Here is a 27,768-nt window from a genome sequence, read left to right as displayed (position 1 = left end):
CCAAAAAAAAGTTTGCCCGCCCCTAGTCTAGAGAGTGGTTCAAGTTACACCCTCCAGCCTAGGCAACAGTCGGAGTGGCACTGCCCAAAAAGGAAAGCCTAGCAGAGCAGGTAACAGGGTTAGGAGTGGGGGAGTGGATTGTCCTCACCTCCAGGACCCAGGAAATCCATATGGTCCAAGTCTATGGCTCCACCAGCTTTATTGTAGTTGTACAAGCGTTACATATCCAGCAAGCATTTGCAATATAAAAAACTCAGATTTATTTTAATTAAAATAAGTTATATTCATAGAGATTTGACAATTTACATGTATACGATTCTTCCCCCGGACCAGCCACTCTGCAAGTCACTGCAGCTGTTTAAACATGCCACAGTGAAGCTTAAAAAAATAAATCCATCCCTGAGTCCTTATGGAGAAGCCACCCAGGGGCCTTCTGCTGAGAGTCAGACAGACAAGGCTGAAAGCAGCACCTGAGTGCAAGGCACTTTCAGAGAAGCTGTGATCCAGAGGAAAAAGTTTGGCTAGGAGGCAGTTTTCAGGTCAAGTGTTTCATACAAGAGCCTGGAGGGATGAGGTGCTGGATCCCTTTCATGATCCAAGTCCCATGACCCCTGGGAGTCCAGTGGGCAGGGGCCTCACTGCAGAAACACAGGTAGGCCATAGGCTATGGGGGCTGCGCCGATGAGGTATTTGAGTTTGGGGGCTTGCCGGGACTGGGCGACATGCTGGAGGAGAGGAGCGCCTGACCCTGCCTTCAGCCAGCTCTGGAGGAGCGCCTCCATATAGCGGTCGATGTCTCGGTCCGTCACGTCCCAGAGGTTTCCCAACACCAGGGGGCTGCAAAGGGAACAGACAGACACTTGTCTCCCCTCCAGCAGGGACAGGGCTCTAGCCAGTACCTTAACCCAGCACAGCCATGTCTGGATCAAGCCGAGCCTGAGCACAAGTGGTGGGGAGGTTCAGTCCCCCAACCCCCTCCCACTATTAAATTAGATCTGGTTGAGAAAGCGTGTATAGCTTGGACTGGCATCAGGCAAGAACCGGAGCCCTAGAGCTCTGCCTGGGTGGGCATCGGGCTTCCCCGCAGCAGAGCTGAATGCCGTGGCTGGGATTTGAGATGACGTGATTTATGGCCATTAGTGTTTGAAGCTCTATGGGCTAAGCCAGGGGTGACTAGACCTCATGCTTAAGGGCACAGAGCCTCTAAATGGGTCAGGAAGGAAACCTACAACCCTGGCATCTCCCTTCCTCTAAAGCAGAAGGGGTGGGGGGGAACGGCATGGGCCAGTGGGCTGATAGTAGCCAGAGCACAGATTTCCCATGGTCGAGATCTCGTCCCCGGCAGACTCACCATCCTGCCATGATGTACTTGAGGAGGATACCAGTTCCCTCCAGGTTGCCGCGGACAGCCAGGGCGGCGCTGCTGCAGCCAAAGAGCAGGGCCACAGCACGGCAGTCCAACTTCAGGATCGATGGTCCATCCAGGAAGCGGGCACCAGCTCCATGCCCGGCGTAGCTACGGCAGAGTTTGTGGGTGAGCTCACAGCACTGCAGGGGACTCGGTGGCTGCAGCTATCTTGGGGTCATTGCTCCCCCACTCAGCTCCCTGGCCTCCAATGAGACTGACTTACAGGGCAAATGCTCTGCGCTTCCATGGACTGATCCGATGCCCTGCCATTGTTCCCCCCAGCTCCCCAATGCTTGAATCTAGCTGCACTCCCATCCCTGAGCAGCGGAAACGTCTCTCCCCAGGATTGTTACGCGTTGGTCTTTAGCCACAGGAAAGAGCCACCTGCTATGGACCTGATGATTACTGAACTGTGCACTTAGCATCCCGTAGAGAGGGATCTCCTAGCAAGGCAGGTATCCTCACTGTACAGGAACAAGAAGGGGAGGTAGCTTGTCCAAGGTCACACCCCAAATTAGGCAGAGCGCTGGGAATAGAACCCAGGAGTCCGAGGTGCCCATCTTCTAGGGAGACATAGTCAGTCCTGCTCGCCAATGCCACCCACCCTCAGTCACTAGCTGGCTCATGCCGGCACCACTTACATATAGAGATCCCGCTGCGTGAGAGCCGACTGCATCTGCTCCTGGCTTGGGACTTCTCCCGTCACCCCCGTCCAGCCGTGTTCCCTGTGAGACGACACTGGGTGAGAACAGAGCGGAACACCCGCCACTCCCACAGTGAAGGGCAAACCCCCAACGGCATTGCTCAGCAACGCCCCCATGGCTCCAGGCAGGAGGCTGATTACAGCCAAGCCACGTAGGGTGACGGGCAACCATGCCCTGCAGACCCCCTCCTCATCGGGCATGAGGGGGCAGGGAGATGCACCCACCTCTCAAACCAGGCTCGGAAGCGCTCCTCCGTCCCAGGCAGATTGTCGTGTGGGTTGAGGACGTAGAAGGCGCTGCTGGGATTCACCCCGCAGGTGAGGATGGCCCCTCGCCGATACTGAAACGAGGACACAAGACATGTTGCTCCCACCCTTAAGTGCAGTATCCTGCAGAGCCACAATCACCCCCCCCCAGTCCAGCCATGTGAACTGAGAGTCCATGCTACAGCTAGGGAAGCCCCTGGCTGGTCTGTGGGATCATCCCACCTGCCCCATCGCACCCATTTGCCAGGCTAGGGGTGCTCAGAGCCCCTCCAGCTAGCAGGGAGAGGGGACAGCACTTGGTGGCTGACCCTTTCAAGCTCAGTGTCACTTGAGCGGGTCATGCAGGGGGAAGTGGGTTCTTCCCCCACCGAAGGAAGGGCCCAGCTGATCTGAGAGCATGGGAGCTACCTACCGGCCTAGCTCTCACACGGGCAGGGGAATCCTTCCCCAAGGCCCAGCAGAGCCATCCCAGGACAGTCGCCTCCTCCCGCCCTCCCCTTCCCCCCCCCCCAACTTACCCTCTGAGCGAGGGAGTAGCTGAGCAGGAAGCGCAGGGAGGGTAACCGGGTCACTGGCAGGGTTCTCAGGCAGGGGATGTTCTCCCAGGGGAGCTTCTGCAGGTGCTAGAGAGGAGAGGAGAGGAGGAGGAGTTATCTGGAGAGGCAGAGGCTAGGCTGGCAGGGGCACATTTCGAGGAGAGGACCACTAACCTTGTCCAGCACGAGAACCAGGTGACCGCTCGTCTGCCCCCCGCGGGATCTCTGCTTGTCCACCGCCTCCTGCAGGAAGGCCTGGGCGGCATCTGGCTGCGCTGGGCACAGCCCGGACGCCAGGCACTGCACATCTTGAGGGGTGAGGAGATGAGAGCTGTTCAACACGAGCTGAGGGAAGAGAGGAAGACTGAGGCACGCGTGACTGCACCAGTGTCCCCACGCAGGGGCCAGCAAGGTGATGGGCACAGCAAATCCCCATCCACGCCCCAGGAGAATGGCTTCACCTGAAACACCTCCCCCATGCGTGTACAAGGGACTTCCTAACCCCTTGAGAGCACGAGGGACCTGGCTCCCTTCCTACCACAGTCACAGCAACAGCTCAGCAGCTTAAAGCTAGACCAATCCACGTCTATCCCGCCCAGGCTCCGCAAAAAGCCCAGTCATGCTAGGGGCTTCTCAGCTGGTTCTCCCAGGACCACCCCTCTCACCTTCAGCAGTGCCGGATCTGAATTTTCCCAGCCGCACTCCCTGAGCTGTTCCTGCAGGCTGGAGGCCTCCTTGGCCACACCAGAGTCCTGGCTGGCCGGCAGCAAGGCCCCCTTCCAGCAGCTCAGCACCTCCTTCTCCAGGGTCTCGGTCAGGACCTGCAGAAAGGAAGAGGGAGTCTAAAGCCCCTGGGCACTGAAGAACTAGCCACCATGGGCAACCACTGGCCCCCTCGGTGGAAAGGCCAAGGGCTGGCCTGTGAGGATGGAGCTCCCCCTCTTGCACCTTAGGGCCAGGGGAGGCATGTCGGCAGAGTGGGGTGAAGGTGGGGGAAGCCAGAAAGCCCAAGTCTCCAGCTTGGCCGAGTCAGCAGCTGTTCCCGCGTCCCCACCCACCTTCATCCTCCTGTCCAGCTCCGTCCGGCCCAGCCACCAGTCCCTCTTGTCCGTGCAGCTGCTGAATTCCTTCTGCTCCTTCTGGATGGCGTCGAACTCGCCAAGCACTGAGCTCAGGGGCGCCTGCGAGAGAGACAGCGCCATGACCCCTGCCCTGAGCTCACATACTCTGCTACCTCGATAGAACGCCACTCGAGATAACACAAATTTGGATACAACGCGGTAAAGCAGTGCTGGGGGAGGATGCGCACTCCAGTTGATCAAAGCAAGTTCAATATAACACCGTTTCACCTATAACGTGGTAAGATTTTTTGGGCTCCCAAGGCCAGCGTTCTATCGAGGTAGAGGTGTAGTTGCCGCTGTCCAGGTGCCCCATCGACCCTGCCCCTCACCTTGCTCTGCGCAGTTGGGATGTGGATGGTCACCGGGGTGCTGGCCTTCTCCAGCCGCGTTAGCAGCAAGGTGTCCCCAAGGGTGCCAGGCTGAAGGCTCACCAGGGTCAGCAGGCATACGGTTACACCTGGGATGAGCACAGCAACGGAGCAGTTAGGGGATCAATCAATGAGCCGAACCCAGCTAAGAGCCCTTCTCTGGTGTCAGAGGATGCATTCTGAATCCACCCCAGTGGAAGAGAGCAGGCAGCCTGCAGGAGAGCCCCGCCTGTGCTGTGGCATGGACCGAGAACAGTGCAAGCCTCCTACATGCCAAAAGCCCCGCCCCTCCACGGGGGAGGAGGAGATTTTGGTTCCACAGGCCCATTCACTCCTTGTTTGGGCCTCAGGTTGCAAACAAGGTCCCCCAGCTGGGATGGCTGTTTGCCACAGGGACGCCTGCCCACTAGGAACTGGACCAAGGACAACTCATTTAGCAAAGGCTCTTTCTATGGCCATGTGGTGTAACATTCAGCCACCACAGACCCAGCTGGGTCCAGACCGGGCACCTAGCTGTGAGATGCCCTTTCCCAGAGGGAAAGCCAAAAGCCGCCCGCTACCACCAGCTGAAGGGGACCCTCCCCCTCCCAGCACATACCACTGGGGATTTTTTGCAGCTGCTCCCTGAAGCTCTCGGTCTCCCCCTGGCCCAGCCCTGCCGAGCTGAATTCAAACAAGCTCTGGAGCTGCAAGAGGTGCTGGAGCTGCAAATCGGCATCCCCTCCCTGCAGGGTGAGCTCCTGCAGCTGGTCAGCCACGTCGGCCGCTGACTTTTTCTTCATTTTGCTGGAGATGGAAGCAGCGTGCAGGGAGGGTCAGTACAGCAGAGACCCACAGGACCCAGAAAGGAGAGGGGCAGAGACGGGGGCCGGGTTCAGAAAGGCTGTTCTGAACCGAGGGTGATGGAACAGGCAAGTCCCCAGAGCAGCGAGCTGAGCGCCAGGCTGTGGAGGAGCGAGGCAGGAGGCTACAGGGCAGCAACAAAGGGAGCTAGAGCTCTGAGTGAGGAGCGTTTAAACTAGGACGAGTGTCCTGATAGTGCTTCTTCTAGTTCGATGTTACCACCCTCACAGTAGCTTCCATCTCAGGAGCTCCTGAGGATTATTAACCCCCACCCCCGCCCCCGAGCTAGGCATTATCCCCACGTTATAGATGGGGTGAGCAGCCTAAGGTCACACACTGGTCTTCTGGCAGCACCAGGAGTGGTGGGGCAGAGCTGGCTCCCAGCTCGGTCAATCAGCCACCAGCCCATCTTCCCTTCCCACCTCCAATTCAAGTTAATTTGCCTGGTCTCACTTTCGGAGGCTTTGTACAGCTCACGGACAGTTTTAACGCTGTCTCACCTTGTGGCAGTGGGTTCCACAGGCTTGTTATGCCCCATATAAGCAGAGGCTATAGAGGCAGCCTTTGCAGGATCTACAAGGGTTTCCCTTTACTGTATGAACCCGCCAGTCGAGGGCGGGCAGCTCTTACTAGAGTCTCCTGTGAACGTTGCTCATCAGTTGATGGCGGACAGTGATAGAGACAGACTCTGAAACCAGGTAGGCAGTAGTGATGGGGTCCCGACTGCCGATGCACAGTGCCAAGAGCCGGCAGAGCTGGCAGTAGAGGGTGCCGGGAGGGCAGTGGCTGATGGCCTGGAAGGCAGCTTTCAGGGAGTTGCTGACAGAGTCCAGAGAGGAGACACCTGGAATAGTCAGAGCAGATAACCCTGTGGTCAGACAGGGCGTGACAAGAGCGTCTTCATTCGGCCTTCCCTCCCGCCCCACGCGAAGGTGGAGATCAGAGCAGAGGGGAGCAGGTGGGGTGTGAAGGGCAGAGTGGATTGGAAGGGGGCTGGAGTGGCAGCGAGCATGTTTGCAGAGGAGTTGGCAGGTTTGGGGAGCTGGCAGGCGGGGTGGAGTGGGAGTGCCTCGGCTGTCCCAGGGAAGAGTGGAGGCAACCTCCAGCAGGCTTAGCTGCTGAAGTATCATAGCAGAGACAGGAGGACTGCCAGTGTCCGATCCAGGCCCACCACGCTGCTATTGTGGCTTGTTGGAACGACGGGGTTAAGGACAGACCAGGCAGAGTGCAACTATACCTTCGTTATACAACGGTCCCTGGATTCCCACAGGAGCTCAGCTCTCTGTCCCCTGCCACAAGGCCCTGATGTTTCAATGAGGAGGGGAAGCAACAAAGGGAGACCTAGATATTGTGGGGTTCCCCAGGGCACTTACTGACAGCGGCGGCCAGGGAGGAGGAGAGTGCCTGCAGGTTGAATGGGTCATGGCTGCCTTTCCTCTCTGCCACCAGGAAGTTCTCCTCCAGATCAGCACTGGCATCTCGCCGGAGAACCTCGTGCTCCCCTTCGACACCGCTCTGCCTGTAGGCCAAGAGCCTCTTCCTCCCTGCAGACAAAAGCAGACACTTCCCTCAGACCTCGCCAGGACACCAGGGCTCTGGCTTCCATCAGGGTCTGCTCAAGCCCAGGCTCTGCAGACAGGACTTGGAAAGGTACACTTCTGCGGGAGAAGTTGGATCCAGAACGTGGCAGGATTCAGTTGTCACAATGCTGAACAAGGGAGGAAAGCAGCAGCCTCAGATCCACACCCCCCCCCCCGCCCACTTCCTCAGCTCAGTTCTCCCCCTTGCCTCTGCCGTCTAACCCCCAGAGGCTTCCCTATCCATTTCAGGACCCAGCTCCACAGGCCTCCCCTTGTCTGCAAGGCCCTATATGTTTGAGACCTGCCTGGTTTCTACGCCCCTTGATCTAACATGATCCAGAATACAGCTTGCCCAAGACACGTTACACAGGACAAAGCTGTCTGGTAGTCAAGCCCTCCTTGCTGACTCCCCCACCCCAGAAAGCTAGGCCTACCTGTCGCTGGCTCTTCCTCATCAGATCCTCGCAAGACCTCAAAGCTGATCTCAAATCCCTCTTCCATCGCCTTCTCTTCCTTGATGGTTCTTAGGAGCTCCTCTTCCTCCTCCTGCCCCTGCCCAGAGGGGCCTCTCTGGGCTGCTTCCTCCTTTTCTCCTTGCCCAGCAGCTTTCCTGTTGCCTGCTCGTGTTCTCCGGGGCTTGGCTTTGCCGCTCTGGGGGCAGTTATCTGAAGAGCTGGCTTGGGCCCCCTCTGCGTCAGCAACCAAGGCCTTTGGCCGTGAAGCCTTCCTGCCATAGGCCGATGCCCGTGTTGTCTTGCGGCTGGCAGGCCCTGGCTCTTTGTGAGCAGCCAGCCCCTTGTTCTCTGGCCCCTGGGCTGCTGCAGCGGGATCCTCCACATCACTGTCATCGCTGAAAACCACCTGGGAACAGGGAGACACAATCAGTTTTCTCCAGGGTGGATTCCAGCTCCTTGCTCTCCAGTCTAGTCTAGTGCCCCCTCTGGACAGTGCCCAGAATGCATGTGGAGAGAGATTTATCAAGCTCTTCTTGGCACCAGGATGGGACTGCAGGGAACGGCCTTTTTTTAAGCAGGGGATCAGTAGCCCTGAAATCTTATGGCCCGAGTTTCTCTCCAACACCAGCAGCACCAACTTCAGCTTCTCCTCCACTCTAACCCAAGCTCTGGGCCTTGGCCAAGGGGAGTAGGAGCGAGAGGACAATTCCTGTGTGCAGTTGATGACATTCTCGGCTGAGAGGTCTAGGAGGACTGACATCCCCATTAAAACTGGCTTGTGTCGCTCAACTCTGCTCACAAGCCTGGCTCTTAGACACTAGTGATTTCCAGTCCTTACAGAACTGAGCCAACTAACCTAAAAGTGAAAGGCTCCGTGGATCTTGTGAGCCAACAGGAGTTTCAGGGGCATCTTACGCACCAGACGCGGAAGAGAACTAGCAATGGAAGGGTTAACAGCCTGCAAATCTGGATGAGTCTCCACCTGGCCTTGGGACAATTTCAGCTTTGGGGTACAATTAACCCTCTCAGTCCCTGCAAAGAGGTGGTAAGACCAGAGTTCTCATGAAGGGATCAGGTTCCTGGAGCAGAGGATGGCCAGTTACTTGTATTTAACTCATGTCACTAGCAGCAGAGGGGTGTAATAGAGCAAAGGGAGACCCAAGTTACGTTGGATTACTGAAGAATTCTGCAACAGTGAGCTGGGACAGGCTGCAGCCTGGTCTTCCCCAGGGAAGGAGTACAAGCCCCATCGCCAGGGACACGGCAGAACTAGCCAGGACAATGCCCTAGAGAGCAATCTGCACTGATCAGAGGAGTGCGAGAGGGGACAGATGGAGTGGACACCACCCAGTAGGCCATCTCCCTATCCCAAGGGATCAGAAGCTGTTCGGGTCTGACCAGCAGATGGTGCTCTGGAAGGTGCCCAGGCACAATGTCGTCCCGGGACCCCCAATATACCTTCCACCCCAAAGATACCATCCATCAATGAGCGCTGCACCCCCCGCACTTACCTTCAGGCGAGATCTGACTCTCTTGGAGGCTTTGGGAGCCTTCAGCAGCTGGGACTTCGACCCTGGAGGAGAGATCTCATTGAACACCATAAACGGAGCCTTGGGGCCAGGGGTTGGCTTAGTGTGTGAACGACCCTTGGTGGGAGGGAAGGATTTCTGCACTGGGGTGCAGGGATCCATCACAGGTCTAACAACGAACGGGGGCACCTCCCCATCTGAGTCACCCAGGGCAAAGACATCGCTGGACTTTATCAAAGGCAGAGGTTTGACTCCCTGGCCTCTCTTGGCTTTGGGTTTTGGGCCAGAGGCTGCCACTGGAATCTTCTTGCTTCTACTCTTCAAGGGCAGATTCTCCTCTCTCTTGATTGCCTTGGTCACTGCTGATCCTTTGGTCTCAGAGGAGGGAGTTGGGGGTTTCCAGGCCCAGGCGCTGGAGAAGATGTGGGCCATGCAGCTGTTGTGCTTGGACACCAGGCTATAGATGGTAGCCACGGCTTTGGTGAGCAGCAAGCTGGCTTTGTGGTACTCCAGACCTGGCAGGCAGGGCACTCTGGAAGACAGGAATGTCAGGCCAGCCTCCAGGAGCTCCCATAGCCTCTTCTCTGGCCGGTGCTCACCCATGCTTTGAGCCGCCACGGTGGCATAGATGTTGGCGACCAGATCGTCCAGCAGCCCAAGCACGGATCGGTCCCGAACAGCAGCCTTCTTGCCATTGTGCTGGGATGCCTCCTGCACCATGGTGGAGAAGCGTGAGGTCATGACCATACAGCGCTCCAGACTAGCCCGGAGGAGACCTAACCCTTCTGCTCTGTTCCCTGATGCCAGCTCCCACTGGGCATAGGAGACCGCCCAGTGGAGGCAGACAGCTGAAAGGGTCACGTCAGAGCAGAGGGAGCAGGAGCACAGGGCAGAGTGGCTCAGGAAGTTCAAACATCTCTTTTTCTTGGGTTTCAGCACTGGGGAGGTGGTAAGGACACTCTCCTTCTCCTGTCTGCTTACTGTGTCCACAAACTCAAGCAACGGGCCCTTCAGGAAGCCGTCCTCTTCCCCGGCAGGCTCGGCACTGGGGCCTTGGCACTTGCTACCCTTGGACCTGCCCTTCTTGGGTTTGATCTTCACTTCGCTTTTCTGCTTCTCCTTCGTTTCAAAGTCTGGAGGTGGAAGAGAGGGAGTGTGGTTACTTGACCGCAAGTGTCGCCACTTGCGGTCAACCATTGCTGTGCTATACTGAACACACAGTAGACTCAAGACAATCTATTATGACTGTTCTTTGTAGGAGGCCTTTTCCCCCGCAACAGGACAGAATGCTTCCCACCACCACCACCCCACCCTAGGAAGGAGAAAGTAGTTATGCAGCCTCAAGACAATACTGATCTTGGGTTGTAGAGCCAGACTTGTAACCATGGGACACCCCCCCCCACCCCCAAAAAAAATAAATCTAGTTTTATTCCTATATTAACATTTCCTCTTTCCAGGAAGCAGCTAAAAAAATAAGCTACTAGACACACTCCTTTCTTTACTGGCCAGTGGGAGTCGCTCTCAGCGAGCTCAACTGGATTTGGTTTGCAATTATGAGTGCCAAGTCTCAAGACCTCCCCCTTCCTCCAGCCCCTCTGGTTCATGGATTTCAGGGTGTCCTCAGTTGTGTCATTAAAACTACTGTAAGAGACACCCTGCAGAGAAGGAAAAGCAGAACCCTGGTGTCTGTAGAGCCTTCTCTATCCCTCACCATCTGCCTCTGAAGCGCGAGCTGTACGGCCACTGCCACCAATGGACAATGTCACGGGAAGAACTGGTCACATTTCCTTCTCAGGGGGCATAAAGTCCTCTTCCCCTCCCCGCTGCTCTCCTTTAAATCAGAAGGAAAAAACCTCACCAGTGCCAGATTCTAGCAGGAACAGGGCTTGTTGGAGGTCTGAGTGACACAGCTCCAGCTCACTTCGCTGCAGCTCCAGCTTGGCCTTCAAGACCAGAAACCCAGCACACCTAGAAAGAGAAACCCATCAACAACCTGGATCCCATGAGGTAAGATGGCAGCTTGATTAGCAGTCCATGAAGACCGAATTTTCTCTAGGGAAGGATCAGCAAACCCCACCGCCAATGCTGCTTCCTGCACTGGCAGCAGCTTGGACAAGACCCAACACCTGGCCTCCCCATCTGTGATGAGGAAGTTGTCCCCTAGGGCTGGCCTGAAAGCAGAGCTGAACAGCTCCCAGAAACATGGAGTTCCTTCACAGGCACTGAGACATGACACTGCCGGAGTTGCTTCACATTGAAATGGACATGTTGTGCCCCGTGACGGAGTCTTTCCCACCGAAAGCCCCTTACCCCCGAATGGCCTGCAGTTTCATGGTGAGTTTGAGGGCTTCCAAGCAGAAAGCTTTAGCTTCACACACCATCTCCACTTGGCTGAAGAGAGCAATGAGCTTCTCGGAGCAGACCAGCATGTCCGCTAGCACCTGCCATTTCTGCAGGAGATTCTCCCCTGCATGAGAAGAGAACAGGTGAATAGGGATCCTCTTTTGCACTGTACCTACAAAGTTAAGGGGAAGCCACTTGGTAATTAACGTCTACAAGACACTGCACTACTCCAGACCATTAACATCATCCAGCTCTTTACTGGAGAGGCTGGTCAGGGTAGGTCACACGGGAGTTTATGCTCCAATGGAAAGTCATTCTAGTTGATATTGAAGGACTGGATCAGCAGGCAGGCAGCCAGATACCATGGTGGCAGGCTCTGTATCCCTAGCACAACAGTTAGAATTCTCTCAACTCAGAGTTCACTGGTATTTTGCTCCCAGCCCCTTTAGTGCTCTCTGTGGACACCTGATCATGGAAGCTAGACTGTTGTATATGGAGGCTTAAGACTTTTCTAGTTCTATGAGGAGACACTAGGCCTGCTGACATCAAGGATGAAGTTAGATTAAAATAGGAAGATGCGTTTCCATCCACCCAAAAAAATCAGATCAGCCTGAAGTTTTCCATGTGGCAGCTAATCCCTGCGCAGACTTCAAAGAGCACAATTTGGAGAATCAGCCTCATTTCCTTCTGTGCACAAAAGCAAGATCCAGTTAAGACAACCAAGTCCTCTTAGTCAGGACTGTTAACGATACCGTCTATGCACAAATGCAGCTTACCGTGATCCACAAACTGAGTTTCTGTGACAGTTTTAGGAGAGGACAGAAAGTCACCGCCCATCAGGAGAAGGAGGATGCTGCGGAAGAGTTTGTGAGCATCAGCAAGAGCAGTCTCAGGGGTCTTCCATCCTGTAAAAGGGAGCGTATGAACATTAGCACCATCTGCCTACCCATGCAGACAGCAGTTAATTCCCCCAGTGCCATTAATAGCAGCGTGCTTGGCATGACTCCAGTTATTTGCAGAAACTCCAGCAGAACTTATAAAGCATGCAGATTCCAGCATTCACACTCTGCCCATCTCAATTGGAAGGGTGGTGTCACAAGACGGGGAGATCAAAGCAGGCAGCCCTCAGCCAACTGAGAGACATTTTTAGGAAGAGGAGCATCTGCAATGAAACTCAGAAGTTACTTGGACCACTGCCCTCCTATTCCAGGTCACATGCTGATCCCCAGCCTGGGTCAGGAAACAATCCCTCTCCCTGTCTAGCCTTATACAACAAAGTATGCTATGGGAGCTCTATACCACTAATAGATTTGGCACCAGTTGCCATTGCAGATGGACACAGAACTAGATCCACCACTGGTACATTAGAGTCCATGCTCTCAGAGCTCTAGAGGACAGCCCCAGATGGGTAAGCTGCTCTGCTTCTGCCCACACAGGAGGGGTGGAGAAAGGCATTTGCCACATTTGTGGTAAGAAAGGTAGAAGGTACCCAAGTTTAGCATGTCACTAACGTTGTGGGCCAGGTGGTCATCACTGGCAGGCCAAGAGAAAGCCAGATCTGTGAACTCCCAAGCCACCCCACAGTCTGCCAAGGTAGCATATGCCACCCAGTATATGCCCACAACCCCACTGCCATCAGAATATCTCCCATGCTGCTGAGACACTCTGGACTGCAGTCAGGGTTTTGCCATGTCGCCATGCTCACCTTGAGCCCAGAGCTGTTGCCTGAGCTCAGGCGAAAGGCTGGTTGAAGGAAGGTTGAGATAAACTGCCATCAACTGGAGGACATGGGCTCGGAGCAGGTACCAAACCTTTGAGATCTTCTGTAGGGCTGGGTGTTGGAGGACCTCTAGCAACAGAGTGAGGCCTTCTTCAAACTGTATGAGATAGAGATGAGGACTGAGGGTACAGTGACCTGGAAAACAGTTCTCCATATGAACCAAGACCTATCAATTCAGCGTTACAGCTTGATTCAAGTAGCTGTAGTCCATGGAACAGACTGGAGGGAAAGATTAGAAATACAAGGCAGACGTTTCAAGAACAACAAGGTCATTGAAACAATCACTTCTTTCACTCCTTTTGAGGAGGGGATTTCCTCCATGCAAGATCTGTTGACTGAGACACTGCAGAATGGGTTTAAGATCCTGCTAGTCAGGAACACTATGGAAAAACCTTAGATTGGCAGGGGGCAGTGTGCAAGGCATTTACACTGCCTCTGCTCACCCTTGCCTGGAGAGGGCAAATCCAGAAATCTCCACCTAGCACCTTCCCCCAGGAGAATGTAAGCTAACAGTCTGGCTTGAAGAGGACTCATTGCTTAAGTCCTCTCACAGCTGAGCAGAAAGGTTTCCATGCTGACATCCAATCTTCAAAGTTTCCTTTCCCACTGGTGCCAGGGTGGGCTTTGACTCAAATCCTAAACAAGGTGGATATTGGGCAAATCAAAAGTTTTCTATTAAACATGTAAGGGTTTCAACTAAATGGAGCTTTTCATAAAAGGAGTATCTGCATTCCATGGGGAGTTTTGCTTTTTTGTCAAAGACATTTTCTGCCTGAAAAAATGTCAATTCTGAAATGTCACTGAGGCACTTCATGCTTCTACTTTCTTCTATTGACCAGACTCCATCTTCTATGATGCTCCAGGGCCACGTGACTACCATGCACAGGAGGGATGGAGAGGGGAGGTGCATCGTGATGGTGCACTATGGGAGATGAGTCCAACCAAGGAGCCCAGTCTATAGGACAATGGGAACTCAAGGTACCCAGACTACATGTCCCATGAGGCACAGCAGCGTATTTCAGAATCAAACAATTACAGCCAAAAAAATGCAGAGTTTTCTGTGGGTGGGGAAAGCCCCATTTTCCAACTAGCTCTAGTAGATCCATATTTAAAGGTCACAATGATTTCTGCAGAGCTGAAGCTTGATAAACAAAGGGACTGGAAAGTCACAGGAGCTACATCTCAAAGGGCTGGTTACCTTATGGTTTGCACAGCACTGCTGGCTATGGAGTATAAGGCACGTTTGCTTCAGCAGCAGATAGGAGTCACTGCTGCAGTCAGCTTTTTGCAAGCAGGACTCTGCTTCTTCCAGAAAGATCTGAAAGGAGATAAGCCAAATGAAGCATGTGCAGTCCAGGGATTGCCACAGAGCGATAGCTGAATGCAGCTCAACCACGGTCATGGTAAAAGCTTAAGAGGCACAAAGCACCACAAAAGCTGGAAGATTAGGATCACATTAGAAACCAGCTCCTCCACTGAACTCCCACGTACTGGGCAGATTCTTCACCTCCCCATCACAATTCTAGAAGACAGCAACACTACACAGAAAATCTGAAAGACCTACCCAGGGTACGACGCTCCAGACTTGACAGTTCAGACCATGGAACTTAGGTCAAGCGTCCCCACCCTAGCAGAGAATGGCACCATCGGCCTGTGCGTCAGTGGCTCCCAGACTTCTTTCCGTCAACAACCCTTCTGGAATCTGCCCAATTGTCCCAAACCCCTTTTGTTTCCAGTAGTACTGGAAAAAACCCCACCAGCGTGACCCCTCACGCATGGTGTGTGAAGGACGCCATTGAGAACAAAATGCTGTCCTCCGTGCAGCAAGAGTGCTAGAATGCTCTTCTGGCCTGGCTCTGGCTCAAAGGACTGACCCTCACGTAAGCCCAGACAGACCCCACCTTGGGAACCACTGCTATAAAAGTCACCTTTTTACCATCACCCTACCCCTGATACTCACCTTGGCCTCACTGGGACTCTCCAGCAGGAACAGTAGTTTAGTCACTTGACACAAGGCACTGGCTGTCCCAAGCCAGTCACCAAGGGCACTGGAGAGGGTTCTGATCAGGAGATAGCTTTCCATGGACTGCAGCGGCTGTGGGACAAGGAAAACAAATACACCCCATCCTAGACAAGCCACACATACTTTAAAGCCATCACTTCACCCACCTCAGGATGAGGTATTGCAGCCATTTAATAGTTACATGACTCTTCAGGGCAGCAAGTGGAGGGGGGAGGGACGGGGACAGGACAAACACTCCTACAGCAATGAGGGCTGTGCAAGTACCCAAATAGAGAGGGGACCACAGGAAGCCACAGTGGAAGAGATTAGGACTGTTTAAAGAGGAGACACAAGAACTAGATACAAACAGGGATTGTTACAGAGGTCAACCAGGAGGCTCCTCTTGACCCTCACAATGAGATCAGAAAAGGCAACACAGGAAACTAACATATGATTAGCCTGGGAACTCCCTGCCTCAAGGTACCAAAGACAAGATTTTAATCTGCTTCACGAGGTGAATGTTTACATGAACACTGCCCACACACACACCCCTCTGTTACAGTAGATAAAAGTGTAAGGATATAAATCCTCATGCTTCAGGGCATAAACCAACTGCCAATGGCAAAGGGTCAGGAATGAAACCCCCATGGCCAAGTAGTGAAGAGATTTCCATAATGGTGTGACACCTTCCTCAGAAACATATGGAGCAGGCTACTGTTGAGACAGGATACCCAACTATACAGCCCAATAGGAAGTGCTGCTGTAGGTCAGGCTATGGTCCTAATCTAGGGAGGAAGAAGGATCAACAGAAGCTGATCACTGATCATGTCAGGGAGCACCAAGTGCTGGGGCTGCAGTGCCCACAAGCCACCCCTTAGCTAGAGCAGCACAGGCGCTTGACTAAAACGTGAAGGGTCACGTAAGACAACACACTGGCTCACTTTTAGCCACTGGGTCAGACACAGGTAACTTTAACATAGGTAGCTACAGAGATGACCTATGGTTAGTACTAGCCTGAAGCCCTCATGCACTTAGACAACCCTCTCAACGCCACAAGGCTATGACGAAGCCACCTCCCCAGCCCATCAGAGCCCAAGGCTCCCAATACCTTTGCCATCATTCTGTAGAGCGCTGCTATGATGTGCAGGGAGACCATGGTCTGCTCGACACTGCGCACTGCTGGGACGCCCTTCTTGGCCAGGAGCTTCTTCCACAAGGCACGGGCATCATCCAGGCACTTGGCCTGTGCTAAAAACCAAGGCATGTAGCTGTCACTGAGCCACCAGGGGTCTGATCCCTCTCCTCCAGGGCCAGAGCATCAGACATGGATAAAAGCCACCTCTAGAGCAGTGGTGACTGAACAGCTCTTGAGAGAAGGCAGAGGGAATGAGTCAATGACCCCCACCACATGCAAGCAGGGGTGTTGTAGGTTTGCAGGTGACAGTATCCAGACAGGACCAATGTGCTCAACGAAACGATGGAGAGACCACCAATCCCACCCCCACTGCAGCGGCAGAGTTCTGGGATACATTCCCCTTGCTCCCAATGGGAGCATTCCCCACCCCCTCGCACCCCTGGAAAACTGAATGGGAGACCATGTGCCTCACCCCCACCTCAGGGATTCTCTTTCCTGGGCCCAATGGGTCGGTTTAACCCAGACGAGAGGAGTTAGGCATTGCTCCAAGATACTGTTGGCATTTAATTGTCCCACCTCGAAGAGGGTCCTCACCAGAATCTGCCACCAGGTTGAAGGAAATGCCGTGGTACAGGAACTTGTCATCTTGGAGCTTGTCTTCATAGTTGAGGTCATTGGGTTCAAAATCCTCCAGGTTCTTCTGCCCCTCGTCTCCAGCTCTCTGGTCCCTCTCAATGCTCTGCAGCAGGTTGAGAGAAGCCAAGGCAGTTACAGCACATTGTTGATGGGACATCCCATGGGAGGAGAGTTTGTCTCTGCTCCATCACCATTGGGTTTTCACCCTTGGGGGAAGGCAGCCAGTCTGATGGGCCAGGCACAAGGAAGGCTCCCAAAGACAGCATCCCAGGCAACTGCATGGGCACTTCCCTGTCCTTCCTGCACAGCCATTTCACTGCTTCAGGTGATGGTGCTTTGCAGCCACTCTCTACAGGTGGGCCATTGACGTTCTACTAGAAAGACACCTGGTATATCCAGTTTAAACCAGGCATAGCTGGGCACACATGGTGCCCATCACCTCTCCTTGTGGCCATCAGGCAGCTGGAGAGCTTTTCATTGGCCCCATTGATACGGGGGGTGCCCCGGGAACAACTCCCCAAAGACAGCACCATGACTGTTGTGCCACAGCCTCTCACCTACCCCTGTCCTCACCCCACTACAATGCCGAGGTGGCTCCAGAGCTTAGACCTCCCATGGGGCAGGGAGGTATGATCGGAATCACCAGCACTGCATCACACTGCTGCTGCCACCACCTACCTCCTGCATTTTGGATTCGAGGGTGCAGATGTAGAGCCAGAGCAAGGCCTGTGCTTTGTCATCCAGGAGCTGCTCCTGGTTCTCAGCACTAACAGGTACAGAGTCCAACAGTCGCAGGGCCTCCCGCACGGAGTCCAAGGCGGAGCTGCAGGAGAGGAGACTGGTTATAAGCCAGACTAACAGCATCTCACTCCCAAGGATCTCACAGCACTTCTCTAAAATGGGGATGATATTTTCCCACCTTTTGTGAAGGGAAATGGGCAAAGGTCAGCAATTCAGTGACAGAGCTGGGTACAGAACCCAGGTGTCCCATATTCCAGTCCCTTTTCTCACCACTACCATCTCCATAAGGCATGTACTGTACTGTACAGAGGCCTTCAGTCCCCAGGGCTATCGTCTGGCACCATGAGATTCAAACCAGGGAAAAGGAGTCATGTGAGGCCAAACCCCCACGATAGTTCACACCAGGGGCAGCCCGACAGTCCTGGAGCCTTAGCACCTCTAGTCTTCTAGAGGAACTCCATGGAACGCCCCTGCAGGGCAGCGGAACATGAATCTCCCAGGTGGTAGGCACAATAGAAAAAGACATGGCCCCTTTTATTCAGTAGCTCTCCTATAGGGATCATTAGTGTAACAGACATCTCCTGCCCTGCACATGCCTGGAGCAATCCCCAGTGCTTACAGGGTGCCAGGTTGCAAGGGGCTGCTGAGCTGGAAACAACATTTGTAAGACACAAGCTGGGTCACTAAGGGGCCCCACGTTTTCAGTACTGCTGGGGAACCCCCACAACTGGCTGCTTTCCCCATGTGGCTGCCTCCTGGGGGAAGGGCGGCCAATCAGAACCACTGCAGCAAGCAGGTAGTAGAGGAACAGGCAGATGGGAGGGTGATGAGGCCCACCCCACCCGCCACTCACCAGGCCGTCTGCTCCGTGTAGTCGTGATAACACAGCACCTGGGCCAGCTCCACCAGGTTCACCGCCCGCTCGTGATCTCGGCCGCTCTCCTCTGAGCAGATCTCGAGCAGGTCGCAGATCACGTTGAAGCGCTCCTGCCCCGTGTCGGCCCGTGTAGCCTTGTAGGCTTTCAGTTCTTCAGAGAGCACAGACACCAGGGTCCCTACATCCAGGCCATGCCCCTCCAAGCCATCCTTCAGAGTCCTGCAGCAGACACGCCGGTCAGACAGGAGCAGCGCTTGGAGGTGGGCCACTCAAAATGGCTGCTAGGGCTCCTGATAGCCCCACCATAGCTGTGCACTACAGCACAGACCCAGCTTTCTAGCCAGGGTAGCATTTCTTCAGGCAAGCATCAGGTTAGTCTTTAGGTATTTCAGTAGCTGTGATCATTAGTAGAGCCCTACCAAATTCACGGCCATGAAAAGTGCGTCACAGACCATGAAATCTGGTCTTGTGCGTGCTTTTACCCTATACTATAGGGATTTCATTGGCAAGACCAGCGCTTCTCATATAGGGGGCCTGACCCAAAAGGGAATTGTAGGGGGCACAAGGTTATTTTGGGGGCTGGGGGGGGTCACAGTATTGCCACCCTTAGTTCTGCGCTGCCTTCGGAGCTGAGCGGCCAGAGAGCAGCAGATGTCGGCTGGGCACCCAGCTCTGAGGGCAGTACCACCAGCAGCGCAGAAGTAGGGTGGCATGGTGTGGTATTGCCACCCTTACTTCTGCGCTGCTGGTGGCGGCAGCTGAGTCTTCAGAGCTGGGCTCCTGGCCAGCAGCCACCGCTTTCCAGCTGCCCAGCTCTGAAGGCAGCGCTGCTGCCAGCAGCAGTGCAGAAGTAAGGGTAGCAGTACCACAATCCCCCTGCCCCCCCAATAACCTTGTGACCCCCACATCCGCCAACTCCTTTTTGGGTCAGGACCCCTAGTATTACAACTCCATGAAGTTTCAGATTTAAATAGCTGAAATCATGAAATTTGCAATTTTAAAAATCCTATGACCATGAAATTGACCAAAATGGACTGTGAATTTGGTAGGGCCCTAATAATTAGTTACACAGCTTTGTCTATGCCAGGGGTAGGCAACCTATGACACATGTGCCAAAGTCGGCGCGCGAGCTGATTTTCAGTGGCACTCACACACTGCCCAGGTCCTGGCCACTGTCCGGGGGGCTCTGCATTTTAATTTAATTTTAAATGAAGCTTCTTAAACATTTTAAAAACCTTATTTACTTTATATATTACAATAGTTTAGTTATATATTATAGACTTATAGAAAAAGACCTTCTAAAAACGTTAAAATGTATTACTGGCACACAAAACCTTAAATTAGAGTGAATAAATGAAGACTCGGCACACCACTTCTGAAAGGTTGCCAACCCCTGGTCTATACTATGATAGTGACCAGGTTGTGTGTGACAACAGATCTGTCTTGGGGTACTAGGAGAAATATCCATCCATTTTACAGATAGGGAAACTGAGGCAGAGAGCAGTCTGGCCACAGATGAGTGGCCAAACCAGGATAGACCCCAGGAATCTGACTCCCAGTCCCATGCTCCATGAAATGACAGGCCAAAAAAAATGCTCCCACCCCCGATTTCAGCCCCTTCCTTACTTTAGTCTCAAGTCTTCATCTCCATTTTTTGTTGCATCCATTTTGACTCTGACCCAGAGCAAGACTGGCTCTGCCATCTGCTCCGTGATCTTGCTATGCAGTGCGGCCAGCCAGAGTGACACAGACTCAAGGCCCTTCTCAAACCAGCACAGCTTCCTGTAGCTTTCCACCTGCAGCTTAAAGCATTTGTGCAACTGCAGAGAGACAGAGAGCGTGACTTGAAGGAGCGGTTTGGAATAGGATGAACGAGATTCACTTCCACCTAATCCCTGCAAAGAGGCACCATCGGCAAAAGCTTCCCTGTTTCCTGGGCCCTGAGGCCCCAGCCCCACGTTGCAGCCTCCATCCTGGTGGAGGGCCTGTCAGGACTCCACATCAGCTAGAGGCTGGAGAGGAAGTGCCTTACATCTCCTGACGCTCAGGGCCTGAGTATGCGGCCTGCATGGAAGTCTGGTTCCTACAGCCCAGGGACTCAAGCTCACGGCTCCCTTATACCAGACCCCTGAGTCCCCAGTGAGCTACCCGGAATCTTAGGCAGCTACTCACCCTTTCTGTGGACATCTCTGGATATTGACAGGACTCTGCCATCCCCAGCTTCCGGCAGAACACCTCAGTCACGGAGCTGGCCTCCACATACAGCTTCTGGCTGTAGAAGCCGTAGGCCAGCTTGAATGCACACGAGGCTGCCACAGCAAACAAAAGCATGACTATTAAAGGCTGCCTCGCTATGAGATTACAGTACTCTCACTCTCCGCTCCCCTATGGGGGATAGGGGCTACCGCCCTCATTCTGAAAGCCTTGTTACCAATACCCTTGCAAGAGAATCCGTTTCCATGAGCTGTGGGAGCAACGGCAAAGAGAGATGGATTTTCCAGTAGAGCATCAAGAATCTCACTGGCCTAGTGCCAGCCATGTGTAACCACTTAGACACTGTCCCCGATACTCCAGCAAGGAGAGCATGTCATGGAGGCACCATATTTGGTCTCAAAAGGAAGGGTTTGCCTTGAGCACTTTCTGTTCGAGAGCTACGGTTGCAAACTCCCCACAGCCATCCCATTGGACGAAAGCATCAGTCTACAGAGGAAGTGTAAACACGGACGGGAGGAGACCCACCAGTCAGTACCAAACTGGTGCATCCAAGTCTCGTCACTTACCCAGGTGCCACTCCACTGACTTCAGCTGAATTGCTGGAGATTTGCACAAGTGACAGGATCAGGCCCCAGGGGTTGAGTTAAGGTAGGAGACCATCCCCTCTAGACTGGAAGGGCTGTATAAAAGCCTCCAGCCTCACGTCACCACTCTGGGGCCCCTCTCCCCTCATTCCCGTTTGACCATCCCCCTAATCCTAGGACTTGTGATGTGCAAGGCTTGGCTATCGATTCCTCCAATGGATACTTGATACCAGCAACACCCCTGCCCCTTCAATCCCAGGCTGGGCTTTGTGAGGTCTCAAGCCCACACTCTCTGATCCTTCACCGCTCTTTGGGCCACAGGATGCTCGGTCATTTCCCTGCAGTGCAGATTTAAGGAAGAGGAAAGTGGGAAGAGTCAGATGCAGAAGCAAGACAAGCATTGCCTGGGACTGAGTCAGGGGGAAGATATAGTGACAGGTGATTTGACCAGAACAGTTGATCGTGATACTGAGGTGGGAGGAAACGAATGGCTCACGGGGTCTAGGAAGAACATTTTCTTTAGGGTCTCATCAGGAAAGACTGCAGTGGAGCCACTGCTCTCTAGTAGCAGTGATTACCAGGACAAACTGGAGCCAAGAAGCAGAACTTTGGAGGGGCTTAGGGCAAGAGACAGGAGTAGCAGCATCAATCATGATGCTCTTGTTCCGTTCACATGGGAGTCTTAGCACCATCAAGTGGCAAGACTTTGCAATACCACATTCCGTAGTTAGCTCCAGTCCATCAGCAGCAGCAGGTTACTTTGGGAAGGACTTTGTAATCCAAAGACCCAGGGCCATCTGGTCACAAGCCACGCCTGTTCCAGCTACTACAGGTTAGAGCTTTTGCAGGGTAGGGAGACAGAGGAGGAGCACCACAGCGACAGCAATGCTTCCCTGCCTGGAAGGGAAAGGTCTCAGTCAGACCTGGCAGAGGGATCTCAGTGGAGAAATCGGTCAGTTTCTCTCCCTGGCAGCCCAGTGGTGCTTAGCATATTTGTGGGGCATTAGTGAATGTTGCCACTTTTTTCACACCAAATTTGTTCTGCATTCAGGGTAACGGACCAGATCTTCTCGCAGAGCAGCACAGAGCAGTTAAATATTGGGGAGGCCATTCCCTGCCCACCGACAGCAGGCCTTGTAACCCACAATGGAGCGGGACCCTGCTCTGAGGCTCAGGGACTGACCTGTGACATCAAGGTATTCCAACTGGTCTTGTTCGGAGAGCCCCTCTAGTGCATCAAGCATCCAGGTAATGACACTTTGGCAAGAGCCCACCAGCTGCTCCAGTCCAGCCGCCCCTGCCACCTGTGGAAAGACAGAGGTTTGGGGAGCAAGGGAGATGCAGCAGGAGTGCTAGGACATTTGAGCAGTTGCACGGGAAAGAAATAATCAGGGATTAAGAGCATGAAGCAGCATTCTTCCACTGTTACACAGCCTTTATCTGCCAGCTATGCTCAGAACTAAGAGGGTCACCACCACACCTGGAGTGGCTATTGCTGGTTAGCGCTATCCAGTGGCGATTGTGGTAATTGACTTGCCTTTGCAAAGCAGCCTGACTTCCAGATGAAATACACCAAGTACTAGTCTCTCAAAATATTGGTTAAAAGTCTCACACCACATAGAAGATCACCACCACCTAGCTCTTGCAGAACACTTCTCGCTTATAGATCTCACAGCACTTTACAAAGGTAAATATCTCCATTTTGTAGCTTGAAAAACTAAAGCACGGGGAGGCAGAGTGACTTGCACAAGGTCACCCAGGAAAGCAGTGACAGTCAGGAATTGCACCCCGGTCTCCTGAGTCCCAGTCCACTGCCCTAGCCACTAGGCCACTCTGATGGTGCAGCCCAGAGTCACTGGCTGAGGGTTTACAGGGAGTCAAGGGAAGATTCAGGAACAGAATCCAGATTTCCCAACACTAACCACGTGACCACACTTCCTTCATTTGGGTGGGAGCAGAAAGCAACTGGCAAGAGGGAACCCTGGAGTAATAAATGTAGATTATGCTAATAGCAACCTGCAAGTACCATGGCTCCTAGAGGACATCTCCCGCTGACCTGCTGGCCATTCAGTGATGCTCTGTGGCACGTTCAGCCCAGTCTAATCGGAGACCTTCTAACAAAGGAAGGCTGCATAAGGCATCCATCATATTGTTCTGGGGTAGGCTGGATGAGACTGAGCAATTTCAGGGAGGGGGAGTGTTGTTGCCATTACAGCACTCGGAGCCCTGCTGAGCCAGGACCTCAGTGAACCATGGGAGCCCAGTGGCCTCAAACTGGGACCAGTCCAGCAATAAGAAGCTTAACTTTTTTTTGCACCTGTGCTTCTTGGAGATCTCCCTTGCCCACTCCCAGCTCCTAGGGGCATATGCTATTCCCTCCACTGCCAGTACCTGGGAACTCAGGAAGGCATCATATGCCACTGTGGTGTAGAGCTGCAGGCTGTGATAGTGTAGCTGTTTCACTGCTTGCTGCTGTTTCATGTTGTCAGGGGGAATCTGAAGAGGGAAAACAAAAATGCAATAGCCAGATCAGCAAGGAGAACTCACACTGGCATCCCCAAGGAGCATCCGTACCAGCTCAGCACACGTGGATCAGGCCCCATTGAAACAATACAAAAGGTTGCACTGTCATTTAATTGGCAGACAGATGAGGTACCAAATAGCAGCAGCAACTGGCTAGTATGTGGATGCAGGCTCACCCCACTCACCTGTGATGCATCCTTATTAGTCCTCAGCTAGCTCACGGAGAAGGGACGCTTGCATTTATCAGCAGAACCCCTTTATCAGGTGGAGACACACCTGTGCACCCTAGCACGTTAGATTTTGGAGGGCCACATGATTCCCAGACAGAGGAGACATCTACACTGCAACTGGAGGTGTAATTTCCATCTTGGGGAGACCGACACGCTAGCTTGGATCAAGCTAGCGCATTAAAAACAGCGTTGCTGCAGCATGGGCAGCAGCAGACATTAGCAGCTCACATACGTACTTCTTAGGGTCTCAGGTGGCTCGGCTGTGGCTACACAGCTATTTTTAGTGCACTAGTTCGATCAAAGCTAGTGCAGGTACGTCTACCTGAGCTCAAACTTAAACCTCCGGCTGCAGCGTAGACTTACCCAGAGAGCACGCTTCCCTTCTGCGGTGCAAAGCTGGTGTACTGCAGAAGTGGCACCTCAGCCACATGCAATCCCCAGCCTAATGCCAGCCTGGGCATTAGAGCCCTGGAGCTCGAAAGAGCCCAGCTGCCAATGGGCCTAATCCTTTGCTGCACCCCCAGGCTGTGTACAAAGCCCAGATGAAACCCTGGCACAACCCTGTGTGTCTCAGGCCCCACCCCACCTAGGGGAAGCCCCGAAATCACCAGCTTTACTCACGCTGTCCAGCAGCCTACGGAGAAGCCAGGAATAACCCTCCATGAAAGTGGAAAGGCCAAGGATGTCCTCCAGGCTGAACAGCCTCCGCTTGCTCTTCTTCATGTACCCATTTAGGGAGGAGACAATGAACTGGCAGCTTTCACCCAGCACCCTGGGCAGGGGCTCAGGGACTCCCGCCGCACCGCTCAGAGCTGCAGCAGCTTGGGAGAGGGGCAGCCCAGCCCGACTCTCACCCAGTGCTAACACCTGGTTCAGCTGGACTCCGGCACGAAGGAGACCCAGAGCAGCACCAAAGCCCCTCCTGATGCCACCAGCTCCTTCTAGGTAGCCCTGGGCTTGGTCTATCACGTCTTTGCCTTCCCCAAAGCAGCTGCTCTTGCAGAGCCACCGGCATCGCTCCAAGGTGAGCTCGAACAGGCATAGGGAGCGCTGCAGGGGCAAGGGCTCCACTGCACTCCTCCCATCCAGCAGGGCTGCGATCAGGTGGCTGGCAAGCTGCTTGCTGAAGAAGCAGGCATCTTCCTTGCTCAGGGGGGTCCTTTGGGCCTCAAACATCACAGCAGCAGCTGCAGCTTGACGAGCTACTTGGGAGGTAAAGAACGGGGGCTCCAGGGGCAGCTGGGCTGAGCAGTCTTCCTCCAGGAAGACCAGAAAGCGCACGGCCTGCAGCCGGCCTGAAAGCACCTCCCTGCTCTCCCTTGGTGCCTGGCCCGATTTAGCAAGGGCATCTGCACCCTTCCACAGCACGCTAAAGCTGCTCTTGGCAATGGCCTCAAAGTCTTCAGCAGGCACCTCTGGGGGCCGGCACCTTGCCAGGTTGGCATAGAGCAGACCAGCAAACCTTAAGCAGGCATCATAGGCTCCCTGGGTGGCAATGTTCCTCAGCAGGTGGTAGAGGATTTTCTCCAGGTAAAGGGGAACATGCTGGGGGCCGGCTGCTATATAACCCTGGCATGCCAGCTCAGCCAGGTCCAAGAGGCTTTCAAAGTGTGCCAGGCAATTCCTGCTTAGTCCCAGCCAGTGGATGCAAGCCCGCAGGATTTTATCACACGCCGTGCTCTGCCAGGAGAGCTTGCTTGTGCTGGCTGGGTCTTCTGGGGCACAGGCAAGGCTTTCCTGAAAGGAAACAAGATGGTTAGTGCAACTGATACGCACCTTTTATCGGAGGATCTCGGAGCATTTTCGTATTAGGCCTCCCAACCCCCGTCCCAGGACAATATTGGTCCTGTTCTTCAGATGGAGAGTCTGGGGCACAGAAAGAAAGCAGCCTCCATTGAGAAGTTACACTGAGTCAGCAGTGGAGCTGGGGATAGCACCCATGAATCCTGATCCCCAGTCCACTGCTGTGACCCCTAAGCACTCCTACAACAAGGGAGTATGGAACACGCCCCGTTCCTCTACTGTGCATCCATGTACAATGCCTCCTCTGTTTCTGGTAGTTAATGCCAAACTTTTTCCCTGCCCACACTTCTCACTAAGGGTCTGACCCAGAGAACAGCTAGATGTCCACTTCTCCCACAGAGAGAGGTTTCAGAGGTCTTCTCTTGCAGTCTCACCTTCAGTTCCAACAGCAGCATCCGCGTCTCCTCCCAATTGCTGATTCGTGCCATAAAATCGGTTCCTTTTAGGCGCTTCATCCTACTTCTGGCCTGCAGCAAGGAAGAATGAACCATAATACTGGAGTAATTGAATGACATTCTCTAAAGGATCTAGTCATGCTTTTTGGCCTTGAACTCTGTGAGCCACTTAATTCTGTAAATGCAAGTGTGTGTAAAGACCCATTGCACAGAGAGCCTCTCCAGGTCTCCTATGCTGGCCTAATGTGGGTGAAAACAACACATCCAACCCAGTTCTCTATACTCAGAGATTCTTTATCCCTCACTGCCCTCCCATCTTCCCACACCACAGTACACAGCAAGCTAGATCAGAACTTCTGTAGTGTTGAATGACGATGCTCGTCTCACCAGGGCGTTTCACTGACCCTGCCAAGTACCATCCTGCTCCCACCTCCCCATCATCACCCTAGTTCCCCTGAGACCCACTTACGAGTGGGCCCAGGGAGATCCTTCTCAACTAGCCCTCGTGACTGACCCTTGTTAACCCGCTAACAGCCTAGCTCAGGGGTTCTCAAACTTCATTGCACGGAGACCTCCTTCTGACAACAAAAATTACTGCACAAACCCCAGGAGGGAGGACCAAAGCCTAAGCCTGCCTGAGCCCTGCCGCCCGGGGGAGGGGGCAAAGCCTGGGCCTCACCACAAAAGCCAAAAGCCCCAGACAGGGAGCCTGAACCGGAGTCCTGACACCCAGGGCTGAAGCCCTCAGGCTTCAGCTTTGGCCCCAGGACGTCTAAGCCAGCCCTGGCGACTGCATTAAAATGGGATCCCGGCCCACTTTGAGAACTGCCAGAGCAAAATCCTGCCTGGGGGCTCTGTATTGCCTGCTGAGAGCCAGTGGGGTCTTCCTCACCCCACACCTTCTCCCAATACCCCCATACACTCAGACCCTCCCTCCCCCAGCCCCTTGAGATCCCCTCCTACACAGCTCCCTCCCAAAGCCCCCCCACATCCTTCCCCCCTCACCCAGACTCCAGCCCTGCCACCTACCTACCCCCAATCCCCCCTCACCTGACTCCAGCCCTGCCACCTACCTACCCAATACCCCACTACCCCCAGTCTCCAGCCCCCCTCCTACCCCCACTCCCACCCTTCCCCCAGTCTCCAGCCCCCCGCCTATCCCCACTCCCCCCAGTCTCCAACCCCCCGCCTATCCCCACTCCCCCCAGTCTCCAGCCCCCCTCCTACTCCCACTCCCCCCAGTCTCCAGCCCCCCTCCTACCCCCACTACCCCCCTTCCCCCAGTCTCCAGCCCCCCTCCTACCCCCACTCCCCCCAGTCTCCAGCCCCCTGCCCCCCTCCTACCCCCACTCCCCCCAGTCTCCAGCCCCCCGCCTACCCCCAGTCTCCAGCCAGCCCCCTGGTCCTTCCTTCCCTGCCACGGGGCTCCTCCCAGCGCCCGCTGCCCCCCCCCCTCGAGGGTCCCCGCCCACAGGCCCCACTCACAGCGAGCCGGGAGGGGTTGAGGATAAGAGCAACCGAAGCCGCAGCCTCTCTACCCCCCGCGCCCCGGGCCGGTTCAAATCTCCGCCCCAGCCAATCAGCAGCCCGCGGCGTCCCGTGCCCCGCCCCTTCCTGCCTCGCTGCATGCTGGGGATTGTAGTTCAGGGTCGCTCTGGCTGAGGGGCGGGGGGAACGTGTTGCGTTTTGCAATTA

At 54.3% G+C, this 27,768-nt stretch overlaps 1 protein-coding gene across 1 annotated transcript; it reads right to left on the bottom strand.

Annotated features, from left to right (window-relative positions):
• Positions 1-198: 198 nt before the first annotated feature.
• On the bottom strand, positions 199-27,690 carry ESPL1 (extra spindle pole bodies like 1, separase). Its single transcript, XM_044994707.1, has 31 exons — positions 27,559-27,690; positions 26,053-26,145; positions 24,497-25,612; positions 23,514-23,618; positions 22,306-22,426; positions 20,497-20,633; positions 19,951-20,144; positions 18,301-18,543; positions 17,385-17,529; positions 16,665-16,809; positions 16,044-16,183; positions 14,894-15,028; positions 14,132-14,251; positions 12,859-13,030; positions 11,930-12,058; positions 11,121-11,277; positions 10,669-10,778; positions 8,793-9,943; positions 7,261-7,687; positions 6,620-6,790; positions 5,877-6,090; positions 5,002-5,189; positions 4,365-4,492; positions 3,973-4,095; positions 3,580-3,735; positions 3,089-3,259; positions 2,897-3,001; positions 2,337-2,452; positions 2,050-2,133; positions 1,352-1,516; positions 199-837 (listed from the first exon to the last, which is right to left on the bottom strand). Exons 2-31 carry the CDS (start codon positions 26,131-26,133, stop codon positions 636-638), a joined length of 6,651 nt encoding a protein of 2,216 aa, XP_044850642.1. The 5' UTR covers positions 26,134-26,145; positions 27,559-27,690; the 3' UTR covers positions 199-635.
• Between the last annotated feature and the right edge of the window lie 78 nt (positions 27,691-27,768).

The sequence above is a fragment of the Mauremys mutica genome, chromosome 20 (genome assembly GCF_020497125.1).
Source record: "Mauremys mutica isolate MM-2020 ecotype Southern chromosome 20, ASM2049712v1, whole genome shotgun sequence".
Classification (NCBI taxonomy): domain Eukaryota; kingdom Metazoa; phylum Chordata; order Testudines; family Geoemydidae; genus Mauremys; species Mauremys mutica.
Note: the sequence above shows the minus strand (reverse complement) of the source record. Positions and strands in the feature narration are given on the sequence as shown.